Source organism: Pituophis catenifer, unplaced genomic scaffold (assembly GCF_029215685.1).
Source record: "Pituophis catenifer annectens isolate HBS135680 unplaced genomic scaffold, rPitCat1.0.hap2 SCAF_10, whole genome shotgun sequence".
In the NCBI taxonomy this organism is placed as follows: Eukaryota; Metazoa; Chordata; class Lepidosauria; order Squamata; family Colubridae; genus Pituophis; species Pituophis catenifer.
The window spans coordinates 13,350,646-13,375,489 of record NW_027256890.1 but is presented as its reverse complement, the minus strand read 5'-3'; the positions used below and the strand labels follow the sequence as shown (position 1 = coordinate 13,375,489).

The 24,844-nt window shown below is 47.7% G+C and overlaps 2 protein-coding genes across 2 annotated transcripts in view; both read right to left on the bottom strand.

Annotated features, from left to right (window-relative positions):
* Nucleotides 1-7,471, bottom strand: part of THOC5 (THO complex subunit 5) — a 28,034-nt gene extending 20,563 nt beyond the window's left edge. Inside the window, exons 1-5 of the mRNA XM_070950788.1 lie at nt 7,395-7,471; nt 5,162-5,271; nt 2,567-2,710; nt 2,213-2,326; nt 862-959 (exon numbers count right to left, since the gene is read on the bottom strand). Of these exons, the coding sequence (XP_070806889.1) occupies nt 862-959; nt 2,213-2,326; nt 2,567-2,710; nt 5,162-5,257 (452 nt within the window). The 5' untranslated portion in view covers nt 5,258-5,271; nt 7,395-7,471. The remainder of the gene's footprint in view (nt 1-861; nt 960-2,212; nt 2,327-2,566; nt 2,711-5,161; nt 5,272-7,394) is intronic.
* Nucleotides 7,472-16,706: 9,235 nt separating this feature from the next.
* On the bottom strand, nt 16,707-21,283 carry LOC139322343 (phospholipase A2 GL16-1-like). The gene is made up of 4 exons (XM_070951430.1): nt 21,250-21,283; nt 19,476-19,650; nt 17,437-17,564; nt 16,707-16,828 (listed from the first exon to the last, which is right to left on the bottom strand). Exons 1-4 carry the CDS (start codon nt 21,281-21,283, stop codon nt 16,707-16,709), a joined length of 459 nt encoding a protein of 152 aa, XP_070807531.1.
* Nucleotides 21,284-24,844: the final 3,561 nt, after the last annotated feature.

Sequence of the window (24,844 nt, the reverse complement as noted above, 5' to 3'; positions counted from 1 at the left end):
TTAAGTGTGAAAACCGGTCAGAAGTCTCTTTTTTTTTCCCAATGCCGTTGCGACTTCAAACGGTCGGTAAATGAATCGCGAAGCCGAGGAAGATCTGTGCTGCATAAGCCTCCGCAGGGGTCCAACGGACACATTTTTCTTCTTTTCAAGCTTTTGTCAACCGCTGCATTCACGCTCAGCAAGAAACAAAGTACGATCGAAGCGCTTCGGGGGGGGGGGGGCCTCCGTGTTGGGAGTTTGTGGCCGGCAGGAGGAACAATTGTTGGTCAATGAATTCCGGTATTGTTCGGGTGGGTCAGCTCTTCCTCCGACCTATTCAGTTTCTCCCAATTAAAATAGCAATAGCCCTTAGACTTATAGACCGCTTTACAATGCTTTCCAGCCCTCTCTAAGCGGTTTACAGAGTCAGCCTCTTGCCCCCACAACAATCTGGGTCCTCATTTTACCCACCTCGGAAGGAAGGAAGGCTGAGTCAACCTGAGCTGGTCAGGATCGAACTCCTGGCAGTGGGCAGAGTTAGCCTGCCATACTGTTACAGCAATAGTAATAGCACTTAGACTTATATACCGCTTCATAGTGTTTTTACAGCCCTCTCTAAGCGGTTTACAGAGTCAGCCTCTTGCCCCCCAACAATCTGGGTCCTCATTTTACCCACCTCGGAAGGAGGGAAGGCTGAGTCGACCTTGAGCCTGGTGAGATTCGAACTGCCGAACTGCAGGAAAGCCGGCAGTCAGAAGAAGTCGCCTGTAGTCCTGCACTCTAACCACTGCGCCACCGCGGCTCTTAATCTTAAATCTTAAATGTCCACCCTGTTGCCTTCCGTTATGTCCGTGTTCCCCCCTCCCCCCCCGGTGGACTTACTTGAACTCCAAACACTTTGTGATCTCCTTCTGCAAATGCATCACTTCGTAGAGTAAATTTTGGAGCTGGAGGTGATAAGCATCGACTTTCTGTTTCGCCTGCATCCACAACAGAAAGAGAGGCCGAAGTTGCCACATTAGGGAGTCAAGATCAAAGTTAACCCCAAGCTTTTCGGGTTGGTGGCACAGAGAGGGAGGAGGGGAAATGGCTTTGTGGGAGGAGCTTGTGCGAGCAGGGCAGAGGTGGGTTTCAGCAGGTTCTGACCAGTTCTGGAGAACCGGTAGCGGAAATTTTGAGTAGTTTGGAGAACCGGTAATAAAAATTCTGACTGGCATCACCCCCATCTATTCTCTGCCTCCTGAGTCCCAGCTGATTGGGAGGGAATGGGGATTTTGCAGTAACCTTCCCCTGGAATGGGGTGGGAATGGGGATTTTGCAGTATCCTTCGCCTGGAGTGGGGCGGGAATGGGGATTTTGCAGTATCCTTCTCTTGGAGTTGGGAGGGAATGGAGATTTTGCAGTATCCTTCCCTGGAGTGGGGAGGGAATGGGGATTTTGCAGTATCCTTCGCCTGGAGTGGGGCGGGAATGGGGATTTTACAGTACCCTTCCCCTGGAATGGAGAGAGAATGGGGATTTTGCAGTATCCTTCCCCTGGAGTGGGGAAGGAATGGGGATTTTGCAGTATCCTTCTCTTGGAGTGGGGAGGGAATGGGGATTTTGCAGTAACCTTCCCTGGAATGGGGCGGGAATGGGGATTTTACACTACCCTTCCCCTGGAATGGAGAGAGAATGGGAATTTTGCAGTATCCTTCCCTGGAGTGGGGAGGGAATGGGGATTTTGCAGTATCCTTCCCCTGGAATGGGGAAGGAATGGGGATTTTGCAGTATCCTTCTCTTGGAGTGGGGAGGGAATGGGGATTTTGCAGTATCCTTCTCTTGGAGTTGGGAGGGAATGGAGATTTTGCAGTGTCCTTCCCTGGAGTGGGGAGGGAATGGGGATTTTGCAGTATCCTTCCCCTGGAGTGGGGAGGGAATGGGGATTTTGCAGTATCCTTCCCCTGGAATGGGGAAGGAATGGGGATTTTACAGTCTCCTTCCCCTGCCATGCCCACCAAGCCACATCCACAGAACCAGTAGTAAAAATTTTTGAAACCCACCACTGGAGTAGGCCTGTGTTATGTGGGCACACACATGGGCACCGGCCAGCTACTCACGAGGCCCGGTGGCCAATAAGTCGTGGCCCAGTAGGGGGCTGCGGCCCACAGGTTGCAAACCCTCCCGCAGAGTCCCAGTGTAGTTCATTTATTCCACCCTTCCCTGCGTCTTCTCCTCTTTAGACCCGGCCGCACCTCGTGAGTCTGGTCCCTCCCCTTCTTCAGCCGAATATGAGCCAAGCGGTTGAGCTTCTTCAGAGTCATGAAGTGGACACAGCTCTGGATCCGTCGCTCTTCGATCTCCGCCGCCTGGGAAAACAGAAAGGGGCGTGGATTTACCAGATCCCGTGGTGTGGATTTTGGAAGCTCAAGGGGATCAACTTGTACAGCAGTTAAGGCAGTTAATTAACAGCCGTTGTTGTAAAAAACCTGGTTTATTTAGTAAACTAAGGTTTGAACGGACTTTGTGTTGTGCTGCATTCTTTGTGTGTGTGTGTGTGTGTGTGTGTGTGTGTGTGTCTGTTTGATCACACCCGGTGTGTGGCTTACGCTGTCTTTGTGCCCTTTGCTCTTCAGTTCCTGGATCTCCGCCATCAGCCTCTGAAGATCCTGGCACGTCTGTTTGTACAGCTCGTAATCTCGGTTGGGGTCTCGCAGTTCCACCTCGGCCTCTTCGCTGTAGTACCTGGCATCCTACGGAGAGGAACGGAGGGGAGGGGGGGCTGCTGAACTCGGCATGCGATTGTCGCTTTGACGCAACCGCCGCAGAGCGCAGAGGAAAATCCCTGGGTTCGTTCTTACAGCCTCGTCAAAGCTGATCGCGTTTGAAAAGCTACTTATTAGAGTCATTCATTCGACTGCAAGGTGATCGAACCAGTCAGTCCTAGAGGACAGATTAACAGAGTTGGAAGGGACCTTGTAGGTCATCTAGTCCAATCCCCTGACCAAGCAGGAGACTCTACAGATTTTATCTTCCTGGGCTCCAAGATCACCGCAGATGGGGGCTGCAGCCAAGAAATTAAAAAAAAACACTTACTCCTGGGGAGGAAAGCCATGGGAAATCTAGATAGTGTACTAAAAAGCAGAGATATCACCCTGGCAACAAAAGTGCATATAGTCAAGGCGATGGTTTTCCCAGTTGCAATGGATGGCTGTGAAAGTTGGACCACAAGGAAGGCTGAGAAGGCCAAAGAATGGAGGCCTTTGAACTCTGGTGCTGGAGAAGACTCCTGCGAGTCCCTTGGACTGCAAGGCCATCCAACCTGTCGGTCCTAGAGGAGATCAACCCCAACTGCTCTTTAGAAAGCCAGATCCTGAAGAGGAAACTCAAACACTTTGGCCACTTAAGGAGAAGGAAGGACTCCCTGGAGAAGAGCCTAATGCTGGGAACGATGGAGGGCAAAAGAAGAAGAAGGGGACGATGGCAGAGAACGAGGTGGCCGGATGGAGTCACTGAAGCAGTCGGCGGGAGCTTCAATGGACTCCAGAGGATGGTAGAGGACAGGAAGGCCTGGAGGAACGTTGTCCATGGGGTCACGATGGGTTGGAAACGACTTCGCAACTAACAACATCAACCTGTCTTTGGCTCTGCAATCCAACAAGACAGACACAGACTTCAGAGGATAATTAGAACTGCAGAAAAAACCATGGCTACCAACCTGCCTTCCATTGAGGACCTCTATACTGCACGAGTCAAAAAGAGGGCTGGGAAAATATTTACAGACCCCTCGCATCCTGGACATAAATTGTTTCAACTCCTACCCTCAAAACGATGCTATAGAGCACTGCACACCAGAACAACTAGACACAAGGACAGTTTTTTCCCCGAACGCCATCACTCCACTAAACAAATAATTCCCTCAACACTGTCAAATAATTTACTAAGAATGTATCAGTATTATTCTTCTCTTCCTTATTAGTATCTATTTCTTCCCACTTATTACTATAACTATGTTGCTTGTATCTTTACAACTTATATTGTTTTTGTTTCCTATATGATTTACTAAGCTTATTAGTTACCTATCTATCACTAAGCGTTGTATCTTTTTATTCTTGATGAATGTGTTTTATTCTCCTTATGTACACTGAGAGCATTTGCACCAAAGACAAATTCCTTGTGTGTCCAATCACACTTGGCCAATAAATTATTCTATTCTATTCTATTCTATTCTATTCTATTCTATTCTATTTATTCCATTCCATTCCTTTTTTCTATTCTATTCTATTCTATTCAATTCTACTCTGTTCCATTCCTTTTTTCTCTTCTCTTCTCTTCTCTTCTCTTCTCTTCTCTTTTTTTTTTTTTTAAATTTTTTATTGAAAATTATTAAAAAATACAGAAAAAAAATATAATAATATGGATAGAATTGCAGAGAGTAATATAATACATATAGAGTTTTAAAGTATCAACCTTCCTTTCTTTTGATGAGTTAGCTTAATGGAAGTTTGTACTTTCTCCAGGCGAAAATTGATACTTCTCTTCTCTTCTCTTCTCTTCTCTTCTCTTCTCTTCTCTTCTCTTCTCTTCTCTTCTCTTCTCTTCCCTTCCCTTCCCTTCCCTTCCCTTCCCTTCCCTTCCCTTCTCCTCTCCTCTCCTACTCTACTCTATTCAGTTTGTAACACCTCTACATTGTAAGAAAGATTACTTTTGATGGAGATAACACGCATTTCGTTGTCAAAGAGAGAAGGGATATTTTAAGTCTAGGACAGACAAATAATATCCAGAAAAGGCTCAGACGGAATCTTCTGAACTAAAAAGGAAGAGAAGGAACAACATATATACGCTTCTAGGATTTCGGTTGTTCTATCCAATATCAATAAAAGTTAGTTTTAGCCTTTTTGAATTCCTGGTCTTGAAGGAGACACACGAGACACGGCTGAACAGAGATCCAGAGTTAAGCACTGACCCGAGTTTGAAACTGTGATTAGTGATTGGTTTGCCCATAAGCCATGGTGCCTTCATCCTGAACTAACCAGGACACTGATTCCACATTTACCTTCTCCTTCCAGCTTTGATTTGGGATGGAGAAAGGTTGGATCTTGGGGTAGTCCCCTCCTTATATGTACTTCATCAGCAGCAGATTCTTCCATAACCCCCCACACCCCCACCCCAGATTTTGCAAGGACTCCTCCTGCGCACTTTACCTGATCAAGGTCCGATCTGCTCCGCTTGCCTTCCTGCGGCCCTCCATCCATGCGAATGACCTTCGGCTTCCGCTTCTTGCTGGATTCGGAGGACATGTCCTTCGGCTTTCCTGGGAAAGAAAGAGAAAGTCCGAATCGGTGGATGGAGGAGCAATCAATCAAAGTTGTTTCATACTTTTAATAGGAGCAAAAATCGTAAATCAAAGAAAATAAAGATGACGAGAATAGCAAATTGAGAAAAAGGAAAACAGACGGTAAAGAAATGGCCTCAATTTTCTTGCACTCCCTCTTTAAAGCTACATCGTAATTTCCTTCCTTCCACAAGTTATCCTTTCTAATCTCCAAACTCATCAATCACAAGTTCATTTTTCTCTTTTTTTTTTTCTTTCATCAGCACGAAGTCCGTAGGGGATTTCCAGTCACTAAATGTAACTGTTGATCGGTTGCTAATCAAACAAGTTAATTTTGCTCTGAAGCTCTGGCAGCTTCACCGTTGTGGGTAAATTTGAAGTACTTTTATACAATTTTATCCTACATTTTCAAAACTTTTTTAAAAATGTTTTTAAAAATATATCCATCAACTCCAGCCAGGCAGCATACTTAATATTCCTGTCTCCTCTTTTCCCACAATAGCAACCACCCTGTTGAACTTGAGAGAGAATGACTGGCTCAAAGTCACCCAGCTGGCATTCATGCCTAAAATGGGACTAGAACTCACCGTCTCCTGGTAACTGGCCCAAAGTCACCCGGGCAGCTTTCATGACTAAGGTGGGGCTACAACTCCCAGTCTCCTGGTGATTGGCCCAAAGTCCCCCAGCTGGCTTTATAGGCCTTAAGGCAGGACTAGAACTCCCAGTCTCCTGGTGATTGGCCCAAAGTCACCCAATTGGCTTTATATACCTAAGGTGGGACTAGAACTCCCAGTCTCCTGGTGATTGGCCCAAAGTCACCCAATTGGCTTTATATACCTAAGGTGGGACCAGAACTCCCAGTCTCCTGGTGATTGGCCCAAAGTCGCCCAATTGGCTTTATATACCTAAGGCGGGACTAGAACTCCCAGTCTCCTGGTGATTGGCCCAAAGTCACCCAATTGGCTTTATATGCCTAAGGTGGGACTAGAACTCCCAGTCTCCTGGTGATTGGCCCAAAGTCACCCAATTGGCTTTATATACCTAAGGTGGGACTAGAACTCCCAGTCTCCTGTTGATTGGCCCAAAGTCGCCCAATTGGCTTTATATACCTAAGGCGGGACTAGGACTCCCAGTCTCCTGGTGATTGGCCCAAAGTCGCCCAATTGGCTTTATATACCTAAGGCGGGACTAGAACTCCCAGTCTCCTGGTGATTGGCCCAAAGTCACCCAATTGGCTTTATATACCTAAGGTGGGACTAGAACTCCCAGTCTCCTGGTGATTGGCCCAAAGTTGCCCAATTGGCTTTATATACCTAAGGCGGGACTAGGACTCCCAGTCTCCTGGTGATTGGCCCAAAGTCGCCCAATTGGCTTTATATACCTAAGGCGGGACTAGAACTCCCAGTCTCCTGGTGATTGGCCCAAAGTCACCCAATTGGTTTTACATACTTAAGGTGGGACTAGAACTCCCAGTCTCCTGGTGATTGGCCCAAAGTTGCCCAATTGGCTTTATATACCTAAGGCGGGACTAGGACTCCCAGTCTCCTGGTGATTGGCCCAAAGTCGCCCAATTGGCTTTATATACCTAAGGCGGGACTAGAACTCCCAGTCTCCTGGTGATTGGCCCAAAGTCACCCAATTGGCTTTATATACCTAAGGTGGGACTAGAACTCCCAGTCTCCTGGTGATTGGCCCAAAGTTGCCCAATTGGCTTTATATACCTAAGGCGGGACTAGGACTCCCAGTCTCCTGGTGATTGGCCCAAAGTCGCCCAATTGGCTTTATATACCTAAGGCGGGACTAGAACTCCCAGTCTCCTGGTGATTGGCCCAAAGTCACCCAATTGGCTTTATAGGCCTTAAGGAGGGACTAGAACTCCCAGTCTCCTGGTGATTGGCCCAAAGTCGCCCAATTGGCTTTATATACCTAAGGCGGGACTAGAACTCCCAGTCTCCTGGTGATTGGTGATCTCCCCCGATGGGAGAACGCCCTCTGCACATGGTCAGAGGAACCCTCGCCCGAGGGCCAGCCGAGCCCAGCGCCTCTCGAGGCCACTCAGCCGGGCTCTAGCGGCCTTCTCCAGCCCGAGAAAGCGGCCTCACCTCCAGCCGAGGCTCTTCGGCCACCGCAGCTCACTCTCCGCCGCCGCCGCCGCTCCTAACCGCGACCAGGAAGGCCCACCCGGAAGCAGATCCTCCAGTGTGTTCGTGGGGAGGAAGTTCCGGTTCAGCGGCTAGAGCGTCGCGTCGGCTCTCTTCCGCCCCTAGAAAACGGGACCAGTGGGATTCCTCGCGAGCGGCTAGAGCGTCGCGTCGGCTCTCTTCCGCCCCTAGTGGCAGTAAACGTGAAACGGCGCTCAGGTGGTTGCTTCTTTGCTTGAGGATGGAGGATCTGCTCTTTTTAATCCGCTTTAACTTTGTCACGTGCTCTACCTTCAAGCGAGCCAGCCGTTTTTTTTTTAAACAGGCGTTAAATAAATTCTGACATTTTCAACCACTGATCTTCCCAAATGTAAAATGAAGCCTTCAAAACCAACTATTAAAATGGGTTTGGAAAAAAAATGCAAAGGAGATGCATTTTTCTCTTCTTTGCCTTTTTGCAGTGATTAAAATGAGCATTTTTAAAAATCATTCTCTTAGGATGATTCAAGGCCTGGAGACTAAATTGTGTGATCTGGGTATGGGTATGTCTAGTTTGATGGAAATAAGGACCAGGGGAGACATGATAGCAGTCTTCCAATATCTCAGGGGCTGCCCCAAAGAAGAGGCAGTCAAGCTATTCTCCAAAGCACCTTCTGAAGGCAGGACAAGAAGCAACGGATGGAAACTAATCAAGGAGAGAAGCAACCTAGAATTTAGGAGGAACAACTTGCCACTAGAAGTTGTGAACGCTCCAACACTGGAAGTTTTTAAGAAGAGGTTGGATAACCATTTGTCTGAAGTGGTGTAGGATTTCCTGCCTAAGCAGGGGGTTGGACTAGAAGACCTCCAAGGTCCCTTCCAACTCTGTTATTCTATTCTATTCTAGAAGGACTTATCAGGTTTGACAATCCAATTATTGGCAACATGTTAGGGGATTGGAAGCTAAGAACATACTTAGAACAGTTGCAGGAACTGGGTATGTCTAGTTTAATGAAAAGGAGGACCAGGGGAGACATGATAGCAGTGTTCCAATATCTCAGGGGCTGCCCCAAAGAAGAGGGAGTCAAGCTATTCTCCAAAGCAACCGAGGGCAGGACAAGAAGCAACGGGTGGAAACTCATCAAGGAGAGAAGCATCTTAGAACTAAGGAGGAATTTCCTGACAGTTAGAACAATTAACCAGTGGAAGGACTTGCCTCCAGAAGCTGTGAATGCTCCAACACTGGAAGTTTTTAAGAAGGTTTTGGACAACCATTTGTCCGAAGTGGTACAGGGCAGGGATGAAATCCAGCAGGTTCTGACAGGTTCTGGAGAACCGGTAGCGGAAAATTTGAGCAGTTCGCAGAACCAGCAAATACCACCTCTGGCTGGCCCCAGGAGTTTGGGGGGGGGGGAAATGGAGATTTTGCAATATCCTTTCCCCAGGAGTGGGGTGGGAATGGGGATTTTGCAATATCCTTTCCCCAGAAGTGGGGTGGGAATGGGGATTTTGCAGCATCCTTCCCCCAGGAGTGGGGTGGGAATGGGGATTTTGCAATATCCTTTCCCCAGGAGTGGGGTGGGAATGGGGATTTTGCAATACCCTTCCCCCAGGAGTGGGATGGGAATGTGGATTTTGCAATATCCTTCCCCCAGGAGTGGGGTGGGAATGGGGATTTTGCAATATCCTTTCCCCAGGAGTGGGGAGGGAATGGGGATTTTGCAATATCCTTTCCCCAGGAGTGGGGTGGGAATGGGGATTTTGCAATATCCTTTCCCCAGGAGTGGGGTGGGAATGGGGATTTTGCAATACTCTTCCCCCAGGAGTGGGGTGGGAATGGGGATTTTGCAATATCCTTTCCCCAGGAGTGGGGTGGGAATGGGGATTTTGCAGTATCCTTCCCCTGCCACACCCACCAAGCCGCGCCCACGAAGCCACGCCCAAAGAACCGGTCTTGCCCCTTTTTTCTGTTCGGGAACTCAAACCATGTGATCCTGTCCACCATTAAACCATCTTTCCAAGCAGTCTCCATGTTTCCAGTGTCTTTTTCCCCACTTGGAGCTGAACCCAGAAGGATATTTCTTCCTACACAATCACACAATCACAGTCGCCACACGGCTACCAACGGTGCACAGAACTTTTCATTTGTTTAGCATCTTCCCCGTCCGCCAAGAGAGGTTCAGGATCCCGACGAGCGAGAATCGGCGTCCGGGTTGTCATTTTCTTTACAATCTTCTTTGAAGCTTCTTGGCTTGGCAAACACTGCAGGGTTGAGAGCCGGAGAACTGGTAGCTGGGTTGGCATTTGGCAACGATGGGCAAGAGCTCTTAGTGGTGTCCCTAGAAGAGGAAACACAGCGTTTGGTGAGGGTTCCCGAGAAATACAGGATATTCAGGCGTGGGCTTCTGTAGGTTCGGGAAAACCTCTAGCTAAGATTCTGTGCTGTTCGGAGAACTCCCAAATCCCACTCCTGGCTGGCCCCACCCACCCCACCCCTCCCAGGAGTCCCCATGCGGCCAGTTTTGGATGCAGGTAAGTGTAAGGCGCGCACGGAGGCTCAAGGAGGGCAAAAAACGGGCCTAGCGGAAGTTTGGAAAAGGCCGGAACAGGCCCGTTTCTGGCCTCCAGAGGGCCTCCAGAGCCTGGGGAGGCCGTTTTTGCCATCCTGGAGGCTCAAGGAAAGCCTCCGGAGCCCGGGGAGGGCAAAAACGCCCCCTCCCCATGGTGCAGGAGGCTGACTAGGCCACGCCCACCCAGCAACCCAGCAGAGATTTTAGCTGCACTCTGCCATGATGTCCTCACCTCTTTGGACTGACCGGTGACATTCCAGATGAGGGCTGTTTCAGGTCCACGTTCACCATACCTGTCAATCTTTCGGCCTGGCAGTAGGATGAAGGGCATGGATTACTATTGGGCAGTGATGGCGGATCATTTTGGTGCCGAGTGCATCAAAGCACATGTGCAAAACCTCAAAATGCAATGCGAGCGGCCCCCCACCCCACGCATGCACCCTGTTCCCTCTCGCCCATTTTTGACTTCCAGGTTGGTGCAGGAGGCCTTCCAGGCCCAAAACGGGGCACAAGGGGGGGGTTGCGCGCACATGCAACCCCCCAAAATGCAATGCAAACGTCCCTTGTGCATGAATCCTGGCCCCGCACATTCGCTCAGCTCCTGCCAACCTAGCAGTCTGAAAGCACGCGAATGGAAGTAGATCAATAGGTACCACTTTGGTGGGAAGGGAACAGCGTTCCCTGGAGTGGGGTGGGGATGGAGATTTTGCAGTATCCTTCCCCTGCCATGCCCACCAAGCCAGCCCACCACGCCCACCAAGCCACGCCCACAGAACCAGTAATAAAAAAAATTGGATTTCGCCACTGGTGCTCCCCACAAGGAAAAATTTCAAGGAGAAAGTTCCTGAAAGTGAGAACAATTAACCAGTGGAACTCCTTGCCTCCAGAAGTTGTGAATGCTCCAACACTGGAAGTTCTTAAGAAGAGGCTGGATAACCATTTGTCTGAAGTGGTGTAGAGTTTTCTGCCTAAGCAGGGGGTTGGACTAGAAGACCTCCAAGGTCCCTTCCAACTCTGTTTATTCTATTCTATTCTATTCTATTCTATTCTATTCTATTCTATTCTATTCTAATTCCTATTCCTATTCCTATTCCTATTCTTATTCCTATTTCATTGTATTCCATTGCATTGCATTGCATTGCATTGCATTGCATTGCATTGCATTCCATTCCATTCCATTCCATTCCATTCCATTCCATTCCATTCTATTCTATTCTATTCTATTCTATTCTTCTATTCCTATTCCTATTCTTATTCCTATTTCATTGTATTCCATTCCATTCCATTCCATTCCATTCCATTCCATTCCATTCTATTCTATTCTATTCTATTCTATTCTATTCTATTCTATTCTATTCTATTCTATTCTATACTATTCTATTCTTCTATTCCTATTCCTATTCTTATTCCTATTTCATTGTATTCCATTCCATTCCATTCCATTCCATTCCATTCCATTCCATTCCATTCCATTCTATTCTATTCTATTCTATTCTATTCTATTCTTCTATTCCTATTCCTATTCTTATTCCTATTTCATTGTATTCCATTCCATTCCATTCCATTCCATTCCATTCCATTCCATTCCATTCTATTCTATTCTATTCTATTCTATTCTATTCTATTCTATTCTATTCTATTCTATTCTTCTATTCCTATTCCTATTCTTATTCCTATTTCATTGTATTCCATTCCATTCCATTCCATTCCATTCCATTCCATTCCATTCCATTCCATTCTATTCTATTCTATTCTATTCTATTCTATTCTATTCTATTCTATTCTATTCTATTCTAATTCCTATTCCTATTCTTATTCCTATTTCATTGTATTCCATTCCATTCCATTCCATCCTATTCTTGAGCAGGGGGCTGGACTAGAAGACCTCCAAGGTCCCTTCCAGCTTTCTTCTGAACCGATTATGTAATCATGGGGATGCTGCAACAGTCGTAAGTGTGAAAAGTCCCCTTTTCAGTGCCGTTGCAACTTCACTCACTCACAAACTGTTGTAAGTCAAGGACTATTTGTACGCACATGGGCTGATCATTAAAGAATCACAGAAGGCCATCCTCGTTAGGGATACAGACCTGGCTTGGGAACGGTCCAAAAATTTTGGGCATAGTTGGGACCACCGGCTCTCCAAATCTGGGTTGGCTGGCGTTGAATGTTCCCAAAGCGATATTCTTCCTTCTTCTTCCCTCCAGCGTCAAATAGGATGCTTTTTTGGCAGCTGCGGAAGGAAAGGAGACCACTCAGTAGGAACGTTTTTTGGGCAGCCTCAATCTGCAGAAGACAAAAGGCTCTCCGACTTACCCAAAGCGTAATTATTCACCTTCTGCATCTCCTGTTTCAACTGCTTCACCTCCTTCTGGATGTCGTCCATTTTTAGGGAATCTTCGTGGCGAAACAAGGAAGAAAACTTGGCCTGCCGAACAGAAGAGCTTGCCTATCATCCACTCCATATCTATATATATATTGCTCCTAGAAGCACGAAGCCGAAAACACCAGCCTGAAGATGATGAATGAGACTTCGTCGAAACGTTGCCAAGACATCTCAAATTTTATGCGGGAGAAAACCCGAATAACCAAAGACCTACACACACACACACACACACACACACACACACACACACACACACGTGTATGTGTGTGTGTGTGTGCGCGCGCGCGCGCGCGCCATTTCCAAAAATCTTACCGTTTATTGAATATACTGCATGGTAAAGTCGAAGCAAAACTTACTCCGAGATTCCCAGACACCCGTGCATAGAATTAAACAATACTTTCCCCAACCAAATGCCCAACCTCTCACGTGGTCCATGTAAACAAATTCACTTTGTTATGGGAACCGTCTGGTTCAACTCTACACCTGTTACGGTGTCCTTGAAAAGGTTTCAGGCTCTCCCAGCCTTCAGTGGAATCGTAGAGGTTTTGTTCCTCCATCTAAACCCATGATGGCAAACCTATGGCATGCCTGCCCAAAGTGGCACATGAAGTCATGTCAACTGGCACGGGCTGCCTTGCCTGTTTGTTTTCCAGGTTTCTGGCGCGCATGTCTGCGCGACAATCAGCTGTCCTTTGCATGCACGCCAGTGCCAAAAACCGGTGTGCACATGTGCACCAGCCAACTGATTGTTGGGTGCGCATGCACGCCAGAACCCGGAAGTTTGGCTTTCCTGGAGCGCAATCCCTTCGTGCGCATGGCAGTGCTGAAAACTGACCTGTGCATGCGTGCCGGCCAGCTGATCATCCGGTGCGCATGTGCGCTAGAAGCCGGAAGTTCAGCTTTTCTGGAGCACGGCCCCGACGAGTGCGTGCGTGGGCACGCAACGTTTTCATGCAACCTTTATGGCACTCGGTGCCGAAAAGGTTCGACATCACTGATCTAACCCATTCCAAATAACACAAACACACAAACACACACATTAATGGCAAATTGAAAGGAAGAGGCACGTAGCTAGCTAAAGTTTCATTCTCGACAGCCGTGGTAATTTCAAATGAAGAATTGTTAAGTCCAAGACTGCCTGTATCTCTCTCCCTGCCGCTTTCCGGTTAAAACCGAATCCGTACCTTTACATAGGACATCAATCCGGCATCCTTGCTGTCCAGCTGCTGCTTTCTTTTTTGCACAATGGATGCGCAGAGGTCTGGGTTTTGTTCCATGTGGATGTAAAGCTCCCGCAAAGCTTTCTGTGTGTAAGTCAGGGACTGTCTCTCAAAGTCCTCCGGAGAAATCCTCCTGCAGAAGGAGACGTAGAGCGGGGATTCATTGTCAAATTCACTGAGTATCTCCATCTTCACCCTGCTTAGGAAGAAGGAATAATAAATATCGGCGTTTTGAGCCCAAGTTGATTATATGCAAATGTTTCCATTAAAAGTGATCGTGTTTCCTTATAATTGTTCCGTTAAAAATGATTGTGTTTCATTATAACTGTTCATAAAAGGTAAAGGTTCCCCCTTGCATGTATGTGCTAGTCGTTCCTGACTCTAGGGGGTGGTACTCATCTCCGTTTCAAAGCCGGAGAGCCAGCGCTGTCCAAAGACGTCTCTGTGGTCCTGTGGCCGGCATGACTCAACACCAAAGGCGCACGGAACGCTGTTCCCTTCCCACCAAAGGTGGTCCCTATTTTTCTACTTGCATTTTTTACCTGCTTTCGAACTGCTAGGTTGGCAGAAGCTGGGACAAGTCACGGGAGCTCACCCCGTCACGCGGCGCTAGGGATTCGAACCGCTGAAATGCCAAACTTTCGATCGACAAGCTCAACGTCTTAGCCACTGAGCCACCGCGTCCCTTAATTGCTCATAATAATAATGACTAAATAAGCAATTGCAGAATTTTTCTGGTTACCTGGCTTCACTGAAAACACCCAAACATAAACTAACTAACAACTAGGTTCACATACACACACTATACTCCAAGCTAGCAAATCTACAGGTTAACCCAGTGGTGAAATCCTAATTTTTTTACTACCGGTTCTGTGGGTGTGGCTTGGTGGGCATGGCAGGGGAAGGATACTGCAAAATCCCCGTTCCCTCCCCACTCCTGGGGGAAGGATACTGTAAAATCCCCATTCCCTCCCCACTCCTGGGGGAAGGATACTGCAAAATCTCCATTCCCTCACCACTCCAGGGGAAGGATATTGCAAAATCTCCATTCCCTCCCCACTCCAGGGGAAGGATATTGCAAAATCCCCATTCCCTCCCCACTCAGGGGGGGAAGGATATTGAAAAATCCCCATTCCCTCCCCACTCCTGGGGGAAGGATACTGCAAAATCTCCATTCCCTCACCACTCCAGGGGAAGGATATTGCAAAATCCCCATTCCCTCCCCACTCAGGGGGGGAAGGATATTGAAAAATCCCCATTCCCTCCCCACTCCTGTGGGAAGGATACTGCAAAATCCCCATTCCCTCCCCACTCCTGGGGCCAGCCAGAGGTGGTATTTGCCGGTTCTCCGAACTGCTCAAAATTTCTGCTACCAGTTCGCCAGAACCTGTCAGAACCTGCTGGATTTCACCCCTGGTCTTAATCCCAGGCTGTTGAGTGACTCAACGTATCAAGTCTGAGATCTCAACTGGCGAGGATCTCCAAAACGTTCTCATTTTACTCTTTTCCCAAATGGATCCTGCAAATGGATCCAGTCGGTCTGAAGGCCACCAGGGTCCAGACAGCTATAGCATTTTGGGTGGCTGGAAAATTTTTGGGGTTTGGGATGTCCTGAGCCAAAGAACCCGATCCGGATATTTTGTCTCGGGAACACGCTCAATGGATTCCCACCAAGATTTTCTTCTGGTGGCCATGAGTCTATTTTGAAAGCATGTACATAATTACGGTGGTGACTTTGCTGGCTTCTTCTCTCAAATCTGGTGGGCTTGGAGGAACCCCAAAGCGGATCTTTTTCAGGAAAGAAGAGGCAGTTCGGCCTCTGGGCAGGAGGAGCTGTGTGAGAGAACTCTTCCATCCTCTTGGCCCACAGCTACTCCGGAGAGGAATTGTGACATCAAGAAACAAAGAACCAATTGCGTTGTGCCCAAGAATGTGGCCTTCAACAATGCCAAACGGCTGGCTGCATCGTGGCTCCTTTCCTCCAGCCCCCCGGTGCCGTTGTAATAACTCTGAATGGTCACTAAGGGAACTGTTGTAAGTTGAGGACTATGTGTAGTTCCTAGTGCCTGGAGCTAGAGTGGGAGCTAATTTTTTCAGCTTTTACAGGGAGAAGTTGGTTGGGTGAAGGAGCATCTGTTTTCTCTGTTCTCTCCCTCCCTCCCTCTCTTTCTCTCCCTCCTTCTCCCTCTCTCCCTCCTTCTCTCTTTCTCTTTCTCTCCCTCTCCCTCCCTTTCTCTCCCCTCTCTCTCCCTCCTTCTCTTCCTTTCCTTTCCTTTCTCTCCCTCTCTTTCTCTCCCTCTCCCTCCCTTTCTCTCCCCTCTCTCTCCCACCTTCTCTTCCTTTCCTTTCCTTTCCCTCCCTCTCTCTTTCTCTCCCTCTCCCTCCCTCCCTTTCTCTCCCTCTCCCCCTCCCTTTCTCCCTCCCTTTCTCCCTTTCTCTCTTCCTTTCCCTCCCTCTCCCTCTCCCTCCCTCCCTCTCCCTCCTTCTTTCTCGCTCCCTCCCCCCACTCTTTCTTTCCCTCCCTCTTCCCGCCTCTCTCCCCTCCCTCCCTCTCTTCCTCGTCTCTCTCCCTCCCTCCCTCCCTCTCTCTTTCCCTCCCCCTCTCCCTCCCTCTCTCCCTCCCTCTCTTCCCCTTTCTCTCTCTCTCCCCCTCTCTCTCCCTCTTCCGCCTTCTCCGTCTCTCTCTTTCTCTCCCCCTTCTCTCCCTCCTTCTCTCTCTCCTTCCTTCTCTTCCCCCCACCCTCTCTCTCTCTCTCTCACACACACACACACACACTCCAAGTCTGAATCTCACAGGCACCGTGCGAAAAAACCCCACAATCCGCAGCAACCTTGCAAAGGATTCTGAGCGTAAGAAGTCGTGACCTCCCGTGTCCAACACAGGATTTTTCTTCAAACAAGTAAAAGAAAAACAGAGCGGAAAACCTAAAACCAAACTTTATTGTTCAGGAAACAAGTCCTTCGGTTTTTAAAAATAAAAACATATATTAAAAACAAAATTGCACCGATGCAGCCATCTGTCCTTTCTTGTTCCACAGGCGGCCAGGCGAGGCCCGTCCAGAGAACTGCCACCCGCACGTTGAGTCGTGCCAAAGTCCTTGCGGTGGAAGCCTCTCACGCATCATTTGCAATATTTGCTGGTGTCCAATTTCTTGTACTCCTCGTTGTAAGGGGCCCCGGCGAAGCAGATGGCTGCCGAGCGGTCGCAATCGCAAATAAAAGCGGCACACTCATCGTTGTCGTCTGGAGGGAAGAAGGAAATTGTGAACCCGGGGGGACGGGGGGGAACGCATGACCGAAATAAACACCGCCCTGTTGCGAGTGGGTACTTAAAAAGGCACCGTTGTGTCTTTTAAATACCCGTTGTGATGTTGCGCGCCTAGACGAAAAGGGATAAAGAGTTTGCATTGGGTTCTCACAACAACGTCAACCAAGGTGCTTTTTCGGGAGACAACTGGACGTTCTCATTTTTTTTTCTTTTGAAGAGGTTTTGCTTCTCATCCAAGAAGCTTCTTCGGTTCTGCCCGGATGGTGGGGAACGGAAGGATTTATCTTCCTTGCAGACAGAACTGGTCATTTGCATCCTTTTTAGAGGGTCGTTGAAGCACTCTGTGTCCCACATCTGTGTCCTTTAGCTATACAATTTGGGGTGAACCCTCTTTGAATAGTGTGGGGAGTAGGAATGGATTTCCAGAGGAAAAAAAATGGCAGACTACAGGAATCATTTGCACCACTCAGGTGACTCTGAGGAGACAGATAAAACCTCTCCAAGTGGCCTCAACGACCCTCTAAAAAGGATGCAAATGACCAGTTCTGTCTGCAAGGAGTATCAAGGAGTTTGTGATAGTTACCTTCGCAGGTGACGTTGCCTTCAGAACAGGTGTATGAATAGATCTTGGTGTAGGGGCTGTCCAGGAGGGACTGGCAGGCAGGATGTTTCTTGACTCGAGAATAGCACTCGTCATGCGTCTGGCAGCACCTGGCCGAAAGCAGGAAGCGTTAGAGCCGGTTCTCCAGGTGTGAGATAGCCTCTCTTTGGGGGAAGGGGGGTTCTTGGTGCTCTCTGCGCTTGGTTGTTTTCCTGCAGGTGTCTCATGACCCAACTAGGTAACATCATCAGTGCTAGGAGGGAGGGGGGTTTATGGAAGAGAGGAGGAGGAGGACTGTGGGAGCCTTGGTGCTCTTTGAACTTGGTTGTTTTCTTGCAGAAATCTCATGACCCAACTAGGTGACATTATCAGTGTTAGGAGGGAGTGGGGTTTGCAGAGAGGAGGAGGAGGAGGAGGAGGAGGAGGAGGAGGAGGAGGAGGAGGAGGAGGAGGAGGAGGAGGAGTAGAAAGACTGTGGAGTCCTTGCTGCTTCTCTGAGCTTCATTGTAAATCTACCTTAACAGGCCCCTTGCAAATCCGAAAGTCCAATTCTCCTGCCATTCCCTTTTTGGAGAAAGTAGGGAGGGTCCCTTCGGAGCCTCCTTCTCCACCCCTTATATAGCTGTGACCTCTGCCCTCTCTTATCTGACTGTTCCCTCGATAGCATCTCTCCGCCACGTCGCCCAAGGTCTTTCCCGTCTACCATTTCATCCAAGCGATTCTCTTTGACTTGCGAAGTCAAAGGATGAGAGAGGACCTGTTTGTCAGGTTTCGATGTCATCTCAAATAAATTGCACTCCCAAACAATTAATCTTTGCTGAAGTATTCCATTTATTGAGTACGACAGATCTGGCCCCGACTTAGTCGTAGCCGATACTAACCCTCTGACCCCCAAACCCTTCCCTTTCCATTCCCCAATTCTCATCTTCTCATTGGCCATCTTCCAAGTCAGTCTCCCCAGCTTCTGACCTCAGCCCACAGGAATGTTCCCCTCCCATCCCATCTCCTAGGGGATATTATCTACAGAGAAAATAAGTAGGTGAAAAGTCAAGCCTCGTCTTTTTATGGCAGCATCAGAATGCTGACATTGTTATGCTACAGGTGACAGGGTAACAGTCGTCCGATATTCGAGGGACTGCCCCAAAGAAGAGGGGGTCAAGCTCTTCTCCAAAGCACCTGGACAAGAAGCAACGGGTGGAAACTCATCAAGGAGAGAAGCAACCTGGAACTAAGGGGGAATTTCCTGACAGTGAGGACAATTCACCAGTGGAACAGCTTGCCACCAGGAGTTGTGAATGCTCCATCCCTGGAGGTTTTCAAGAAAAGATTGGACAGCCATTTGGCTGAAGTGGTATAGAGCAGTGATGGCTAACCTTTTTGCCATCGCGTGCCAGGAAGGGGGGAGGGCGGGGAAGGTTCGCAAGCATGCATGTGCCCACACCCATAATTCTATGCGCTCCACCCTGTGCATGCATGCATGAACCCCCCCCCTCCCCACCCCACCCCACTCATGGCCCGGTAGGCCTGTTTTTTCTTTCTCACCTGGCTCCAGATCCTCTCTATGCATCTGGGGAGGGCAAAAACAGCCTTCCCCACCCTCTCGGAGGCCCGAAACGGCCCGTTTCCCAACTTCCGGTTGGACAGGAAGTGATATTTTTTGTTATCCCCAGCCTCCGGAGACTCCTAGAGAGCTGGCGTGCCAGGTGATATGGCCCCGTGTGCCACCTATGTGCCATAGGATCGCCATCACGGGTACAGGGTCTCTCTTGCTTGGGTGGGGGGGAGGATTGGATTGCAGGATTTCCGGGGTCCCGTCCAACTTTTATTATTCTGTTTCGTTATCCCGTTATTCTGTCTACGATCCCTTCGAGCCCAAAGGAAGCCTAACACGGTAGAGGATCTCCTGCTACGGGGGAGGAGGGGGTTGGACTAGAAGACCTCCAAGGTCCCTTCCAACCCCTAGGAGTCTAAGCTCTGAGTCCTAAACGTGATCTGAAGATTCTCGCAGGTGAAGGGCTTACCTGTCCAACTGGTCTACCGGTATCCCACTGCCTCCGTAGCCGCAGTAGCAACCGTAGTCCGCGTAATCCAACAACGGTCTACTGCCGGGGATGGTGCATTTAATCATGTTGCCGAATTGTAAGAGGTTGCGAGGCAGGGGAGGAATAGCCGAAGCTGCTAAAAGGGAGACACAAACTGCACCACAAGAAGATCAGCGTTAACGTTTCCCAAATATCCAGCGGCCAGATCCAGTTCCCTGCTAAGTGACGGTTGGGTGAATCATCCTCTTCTTTTCAAGACCCCCATAATCCCTTGCATTGGTGTGGAGTCTTATTTATTTATTTATTTATTTATTTATTTATTTATTTATTTATTTATTTATTTATTTAACGGGGCTTGTATGCCGCCCTATCTCCACAGGACTCAGTGCGGACTCACAACGATTAAAACAGAACAAACAAACCATTAAAACAGAAGTCCAAGTTAAAATTAAAAATTCAATAAAACCCAGATTAAATCCCTCATCAGTCCAAGGGGGCCAGGTGAAATAGCCAAGTTTTCAGCCCACGGCGGAAAGAGAGAAGGTCGGGGACCTTATCACTCTTTATCTGTCTTTCTTTCTTTCTGTCTCTCTCTCTCTTTCTCTCATCACTTTCTCTTCTCTCTCTCTCCTCTCTCTGTCTCTGTCTCTCTCTTATCACTCTTTATCTCTTTCTTTCTGTATCTCTTTCTTTCTCTCCTCACTCTTTCTCTTCTCTTTCTCTCTTTCTCTCTTTCTCTCATCGTTTTCTCTCCTCTCTTTCTCTCATCACTCTTCATCTCCTCTCTCTCTTTCTCTCATCACTCTTTCTCCTCCTCTCTGTTTCTGTCTGTCTGTCTCTCTTTCTCTCCCTTTTTCTCTCATCACTCTTTCTCTCCTCTTTCTCTTTCTCTCTGTCTCTCTCTCTCTCATCACTTTCTTTCCTCTTTCTCTTTCTCTCATCATTCTTTCTCTTCTTTCTCTCTCCTCTCTCTGTCTCTGTCTCTCTCTTATCACTCTTTATCTCTGTCTTTCTTTCTGTATCTTTCTTTCTCTCCTCACTCTTTCTCTTCTCTTTCTCTCTTTCTCTCATCGCTTTCTCTCCTCTCTCTCTCTCTCTCTCATCACTCATCTCCTCTCTTTTTCTCATCACTCTTTCTCTCCTCTCTGTTTTGGTCTGTCTGTCTCTCTTTCTCTCCCTCTTTCTCTCATCACTCTCTCTCCTCTTTCTCTTTCTCTCTGTCTCTCTCTCTCATCACTCTTTCTTTCCTCTTTCTCTCTCTCTCTCATCATTCTTTCTCTTCTCTTTCTCTCTCTCTCTCCTCTCTCTGTCTCTGTCTCTCTCTTATCACTCTTTATCTCTGTCTTTCTTTCTGTATCTTTCTTTCTCTCCTCACTCTTTCTCTTCTTTCTCTTTCTCTCATCGCTTTCTCTCCTCTCTCTCTCTTTCTCTCATCACTCTTCAGCTCCTCTCTCTCTTTCTCTTCTGTCTGTCTCTCTCTTATCACTCTTTATCTCTCTCGCCTCCCCTCACACACAGAGAGACACAGATCCAAACTGAAACAGCGATATATCAGCTTGCTCCTTAGCCTGCCTGCTCAGCCCTATTCTACGAACTCCTCCATCCTTCCAACAGTAAAAAAACAAAAAAACACAATTCACGCAGGTATTTCACGCAACCCCAAACCTCTGGAAACCACTCAGTGAAGGGGAAGCCTGCCCTAATCCCTGAATGGATCCTTTGGATCTACTGGCTCTGGAAAATCTCCACTTACCTGCCGCCGGGACCAGAAAGCGAGCAAGATTCATTATGTCCGTGGTCAGGCTGCAGGAAGATAACTTTCGAAGAACGCAATAAATTCCACCTTTTATAGCCTTGTCGTAACCTTGGCCCCAGCTGCAAGATGCGATGAGATAAGGGCATGGATGGATTTTATTTGTCTGATAGCAGCATTCGTCTTCCAGGCAGAAGATAATCCAGAGCTGTTTGCTTGCAAATGTGCCAGTTTCAACTCCCAGAGTTGGATCAGATGTTCTGTTTTTGCAGGGACGCAACTTATTATTATTATTTATTTTGTCAAACATGTACAAGATAACAGGTATAAGTATAAACATGGACATGAACATAGGAAATGAGTCAGGGGTGAAATCCAGCAGGTTCTGACAAGTTCTGGAGAACCGGTAGCAGGGGTGAAATGCTCCCGGTTCAGACCGGCTCGCCCGATCCGGTAGCGATGGTGGCGGGTGGTTTGGAGAACCGGTAGCAAAAATCCCTGCTCCCTCCCCATGCCCAGCTGAGCTAAGCGATCATCAGAGGCTGTTTTTTCTTTTTACTTTTAAAAGCATTTTTCCTACAACCTCTTCGGCTGAAAAAATGCTTTTAAAAGTAAAAAGAAAAAAGCCTCTGATGATCGCGCGGCTCAGCTGGGATCGTCAGAGGCTTTTAAAAGCATTTTTTCCTGCAACCTCTCTCTTAAGGTTGTAGAAAAAATGCTTTTAAAAGTAAAAAAAAAGTTGGCCATGCCCACCCAGTCACATTACCCCCCCCCCCCACACACACACCAAGCCATGCCCACAGAACCGGTAGTAACAAATTTTACATTTCACCACTGACCGGTAGTGGAAATTTTAAGTAGTTTGGAGAACTGGCAAATACCACCTCTGGCTGGCCCCAGAGTGGGATGGGAATGGGGATTTTGCAGTATCTTTCCCTGGAGTGGGGAGGGAATGAGGATTTTGCAGTATCCTTCTCCTGGAGTAAGGTGGGAATGAGGATTTTGCAGTATCCTTCCCCTGGAGTGGGGAGGCAATGGGGATTTTGCAATATCCTTCCCCCAGGAGTGGAGTGGGAATGGAGATTTTGCAGTATCCTTCCCCTGCCATGCCCACCAAGCCATGCCCACCAAGCTATAGGAAGTCTGACCGGAGAAACAGGGTTATCCTGTTTGTTCCTAACTGCGTTCTGCAAGATTTTTTTTTTAGCACTCTGCAAGAACCTCACAAGTTTTCACAGCAGGCGAAGGAGCAAAAGGCAAAAATAAAAAAAGGAGAAAACAAGATTCTCTCCAGCGTAGCGAGGTTTCTGTCCCTACCTAGATCTTCGCCTCTTCGGCAGCAGTTTTATTTATTATTATTAAATTCTGCAAGCCTAGAAAATTTGGAAATTTTTTTGCACTTGGGAAAAATTGGCTGGCTGCAATGAACCAAGAAGGAAATCCATGTGGGAGGGGATATGTGGGAAGGGAATTGGAAAAAAAACATTTTTTTTACTTCCACGAAAAATGGGGTGATCAAACTTCCGAGGTTTGCAGCGCAATCAAGCTTGAGATTACATAAAACTCCTTGTCATCTTTGTCCTTTTGCTGTGATTTCTGGATTAGATAGAGAGGACAATTTCAAAGTTCTGCTTTCTTTCTTTCTTTCTTTCTTTCTCCCATCTGGCCACGATCCAGAACTCAAAAGTCAGCAGTTGTTAAAACACCTTCTCCGTATTTTCCGAGAAGAGCAGCTTTCCTTGCTTGAAGTCTAGAAATAAATAGAGTCTAGAAATGATCCCTATTGGTATTTTCCACCTGTTGCCATGTTTAGAATCAAGAGAGCTGGAGAGGAGCCTCGAGGTCATCTAATCTCACCCCCTGGTCTGGGCAGGAATCAGGATTCAAGCATGCCAGGTTTGGACATCCAGCCTGTCTGAACATCTGTAGTCCAGGGAAGGTGATCAGAAGTGGGCTTCGCATAATTTAACAACTGGTTCGCCCAGCACTGAAAATGTGAGCGCAGGCACGCCTTCCGTGTATGTGCTTTGCTCACGCATTTTTTTCTTTCCCCCTTTTGTTTCCCTTCCCTTCATTTCCTACGTTTATTTTTTCTTTGCATTTTATCATCGTTTTATGGGTAAAACAATAAAAAATAATTCTGTGGGAAATGAGTACCTCCCCCAGGTAGGTCTCTCATAATTTCAAATGGTTCGAACTTCGAATGAATTAAAAATTCCCTCGATTACCATATTTTTTCGGAGTATAAGTCGCACCTTTCCCCCCCCTAAAAGCGGGTGAAAATTTAGGTGCGTCTTATACACCAAATGTAGCCCCGCCCACCCACTGGCCCCCACCCTTTGGCCTCTGCCTACCAGCAATTTACCCTCTTGCAGCAAGCAGAAACAGCCCGTTTCAGCTTCAGCACAGCCTAATTCGCACAAGTTGATTGTCCGTTGGATTGGCCTCCCGACTCTCAGCTGTAGGGATGGCCATTGCCTATTGCTGCGCGGGCCTCTGCTGTTTGCCGCAAGGAGGTAAATTGCTGGGAGGCAGATTTTTTTTTCTTGTGCTAATCAAGCTATGCTGAAAACGAAACTGAAAGTAAAGCAGGCTGTTTGCTGCAATGAGGCAAAATTGCTGGGGGGCAGAGGCAGATTTCTTTTTTTTGTTTTCCTCCCCAAAAAAGGTAGGTGCATCTTATATAGTCCGGAGCGTCTTATACTCCGAAAAATATGAGTAATTTAAAAAAAAAAAAGAAAAAAAAGAAAGAAATCAAGGCTTCGAAGGAGGACGAGGCCAGGCAAAGTGCAGCAAGCAAACCCTTGCGGTTGAGACTTTGGTCCTTTTGCTGACCAAGCACTTAACTCTGACACAAGCACAAAGAGAGAACAAGGATCACTTTTGACAGGTCAGCGTGCACCCAACAGATGCCTCTCGTCTTCTTGACATTCGTTAATATCTTACACCTGGCAACGGCTTCCCTATCTAAAGGATTACTATCCCGAGAATCACAAATTGCGTTAAAAAAAATCTGTTGCCAAGTAGAGTCATATTATCGTAAGGACCGGAAGGGACCTTGGAGGTCTTCTAGTCCAACCCCTTGTCCTAGGCAGGAATCTTTATTAAACCATCCCGGTCAAACTTTTCTTGAAAACCTTCAGTGATAAGAGCACCCATAACTTCTGCACCTTGGTGTTTTTTTTTTAATCCAACCTTCACCGGGTTAAGCAAGAGACTCTTTTATCGTTCTGGACCAATGGCTCTTCTTGAAAACCTCCAGTGATGGAGCATCCACAACTTCTGGTGGCAAGCTGTTCCACAGGTTAATTGTTCTGTCAGGAAGTTTCTCCTTCATTTCTCATGGCTGCTTCCTCTCAGCCGTGCCTTAGAAGCTGTTTTTTATCCCCAAGCAGGGGATAAAAAATCCCAGCCAACTAATGTGCTGAAGCTGACCAGACTAAGGATGCTAGCCGGATGAATACCTGGTAGGCAGATTCCCCCCCCCCCCCACATTTTCCTCCCCAAAAACTAAGCTGCGTCTTCTACTCCGAAAAATACGGTATTTAATTTACGTGTGCAATAAGGCAGGTCGCACGGCCCTTGAAAAGCAGAC

Bases quoted from the DNA above. Each gene is read 5' to 3' on its own strand.
- LOC139322343 (XM_070951430.1), bottom strand. From the start codon at position 21,283: ATGAATCTTGCTCGCTTTCTGGTCCCGGCGGCAG. The intron at 19,651-21,249 runs GTAAGTGGAGAT...CTTGTGGTGCAG, and splicing joins CTTTCTGGTCCCGGCGGCAG to TTTGTGTCTCCCTTTTAGCA. The intron at 16,829-17,436 runs GTAACTATCACA...TCTTCCCTCCAG, and splicing joins AGGCAACGTCACCTGCGAAG to ACGACAACGATGAGTGTGCC.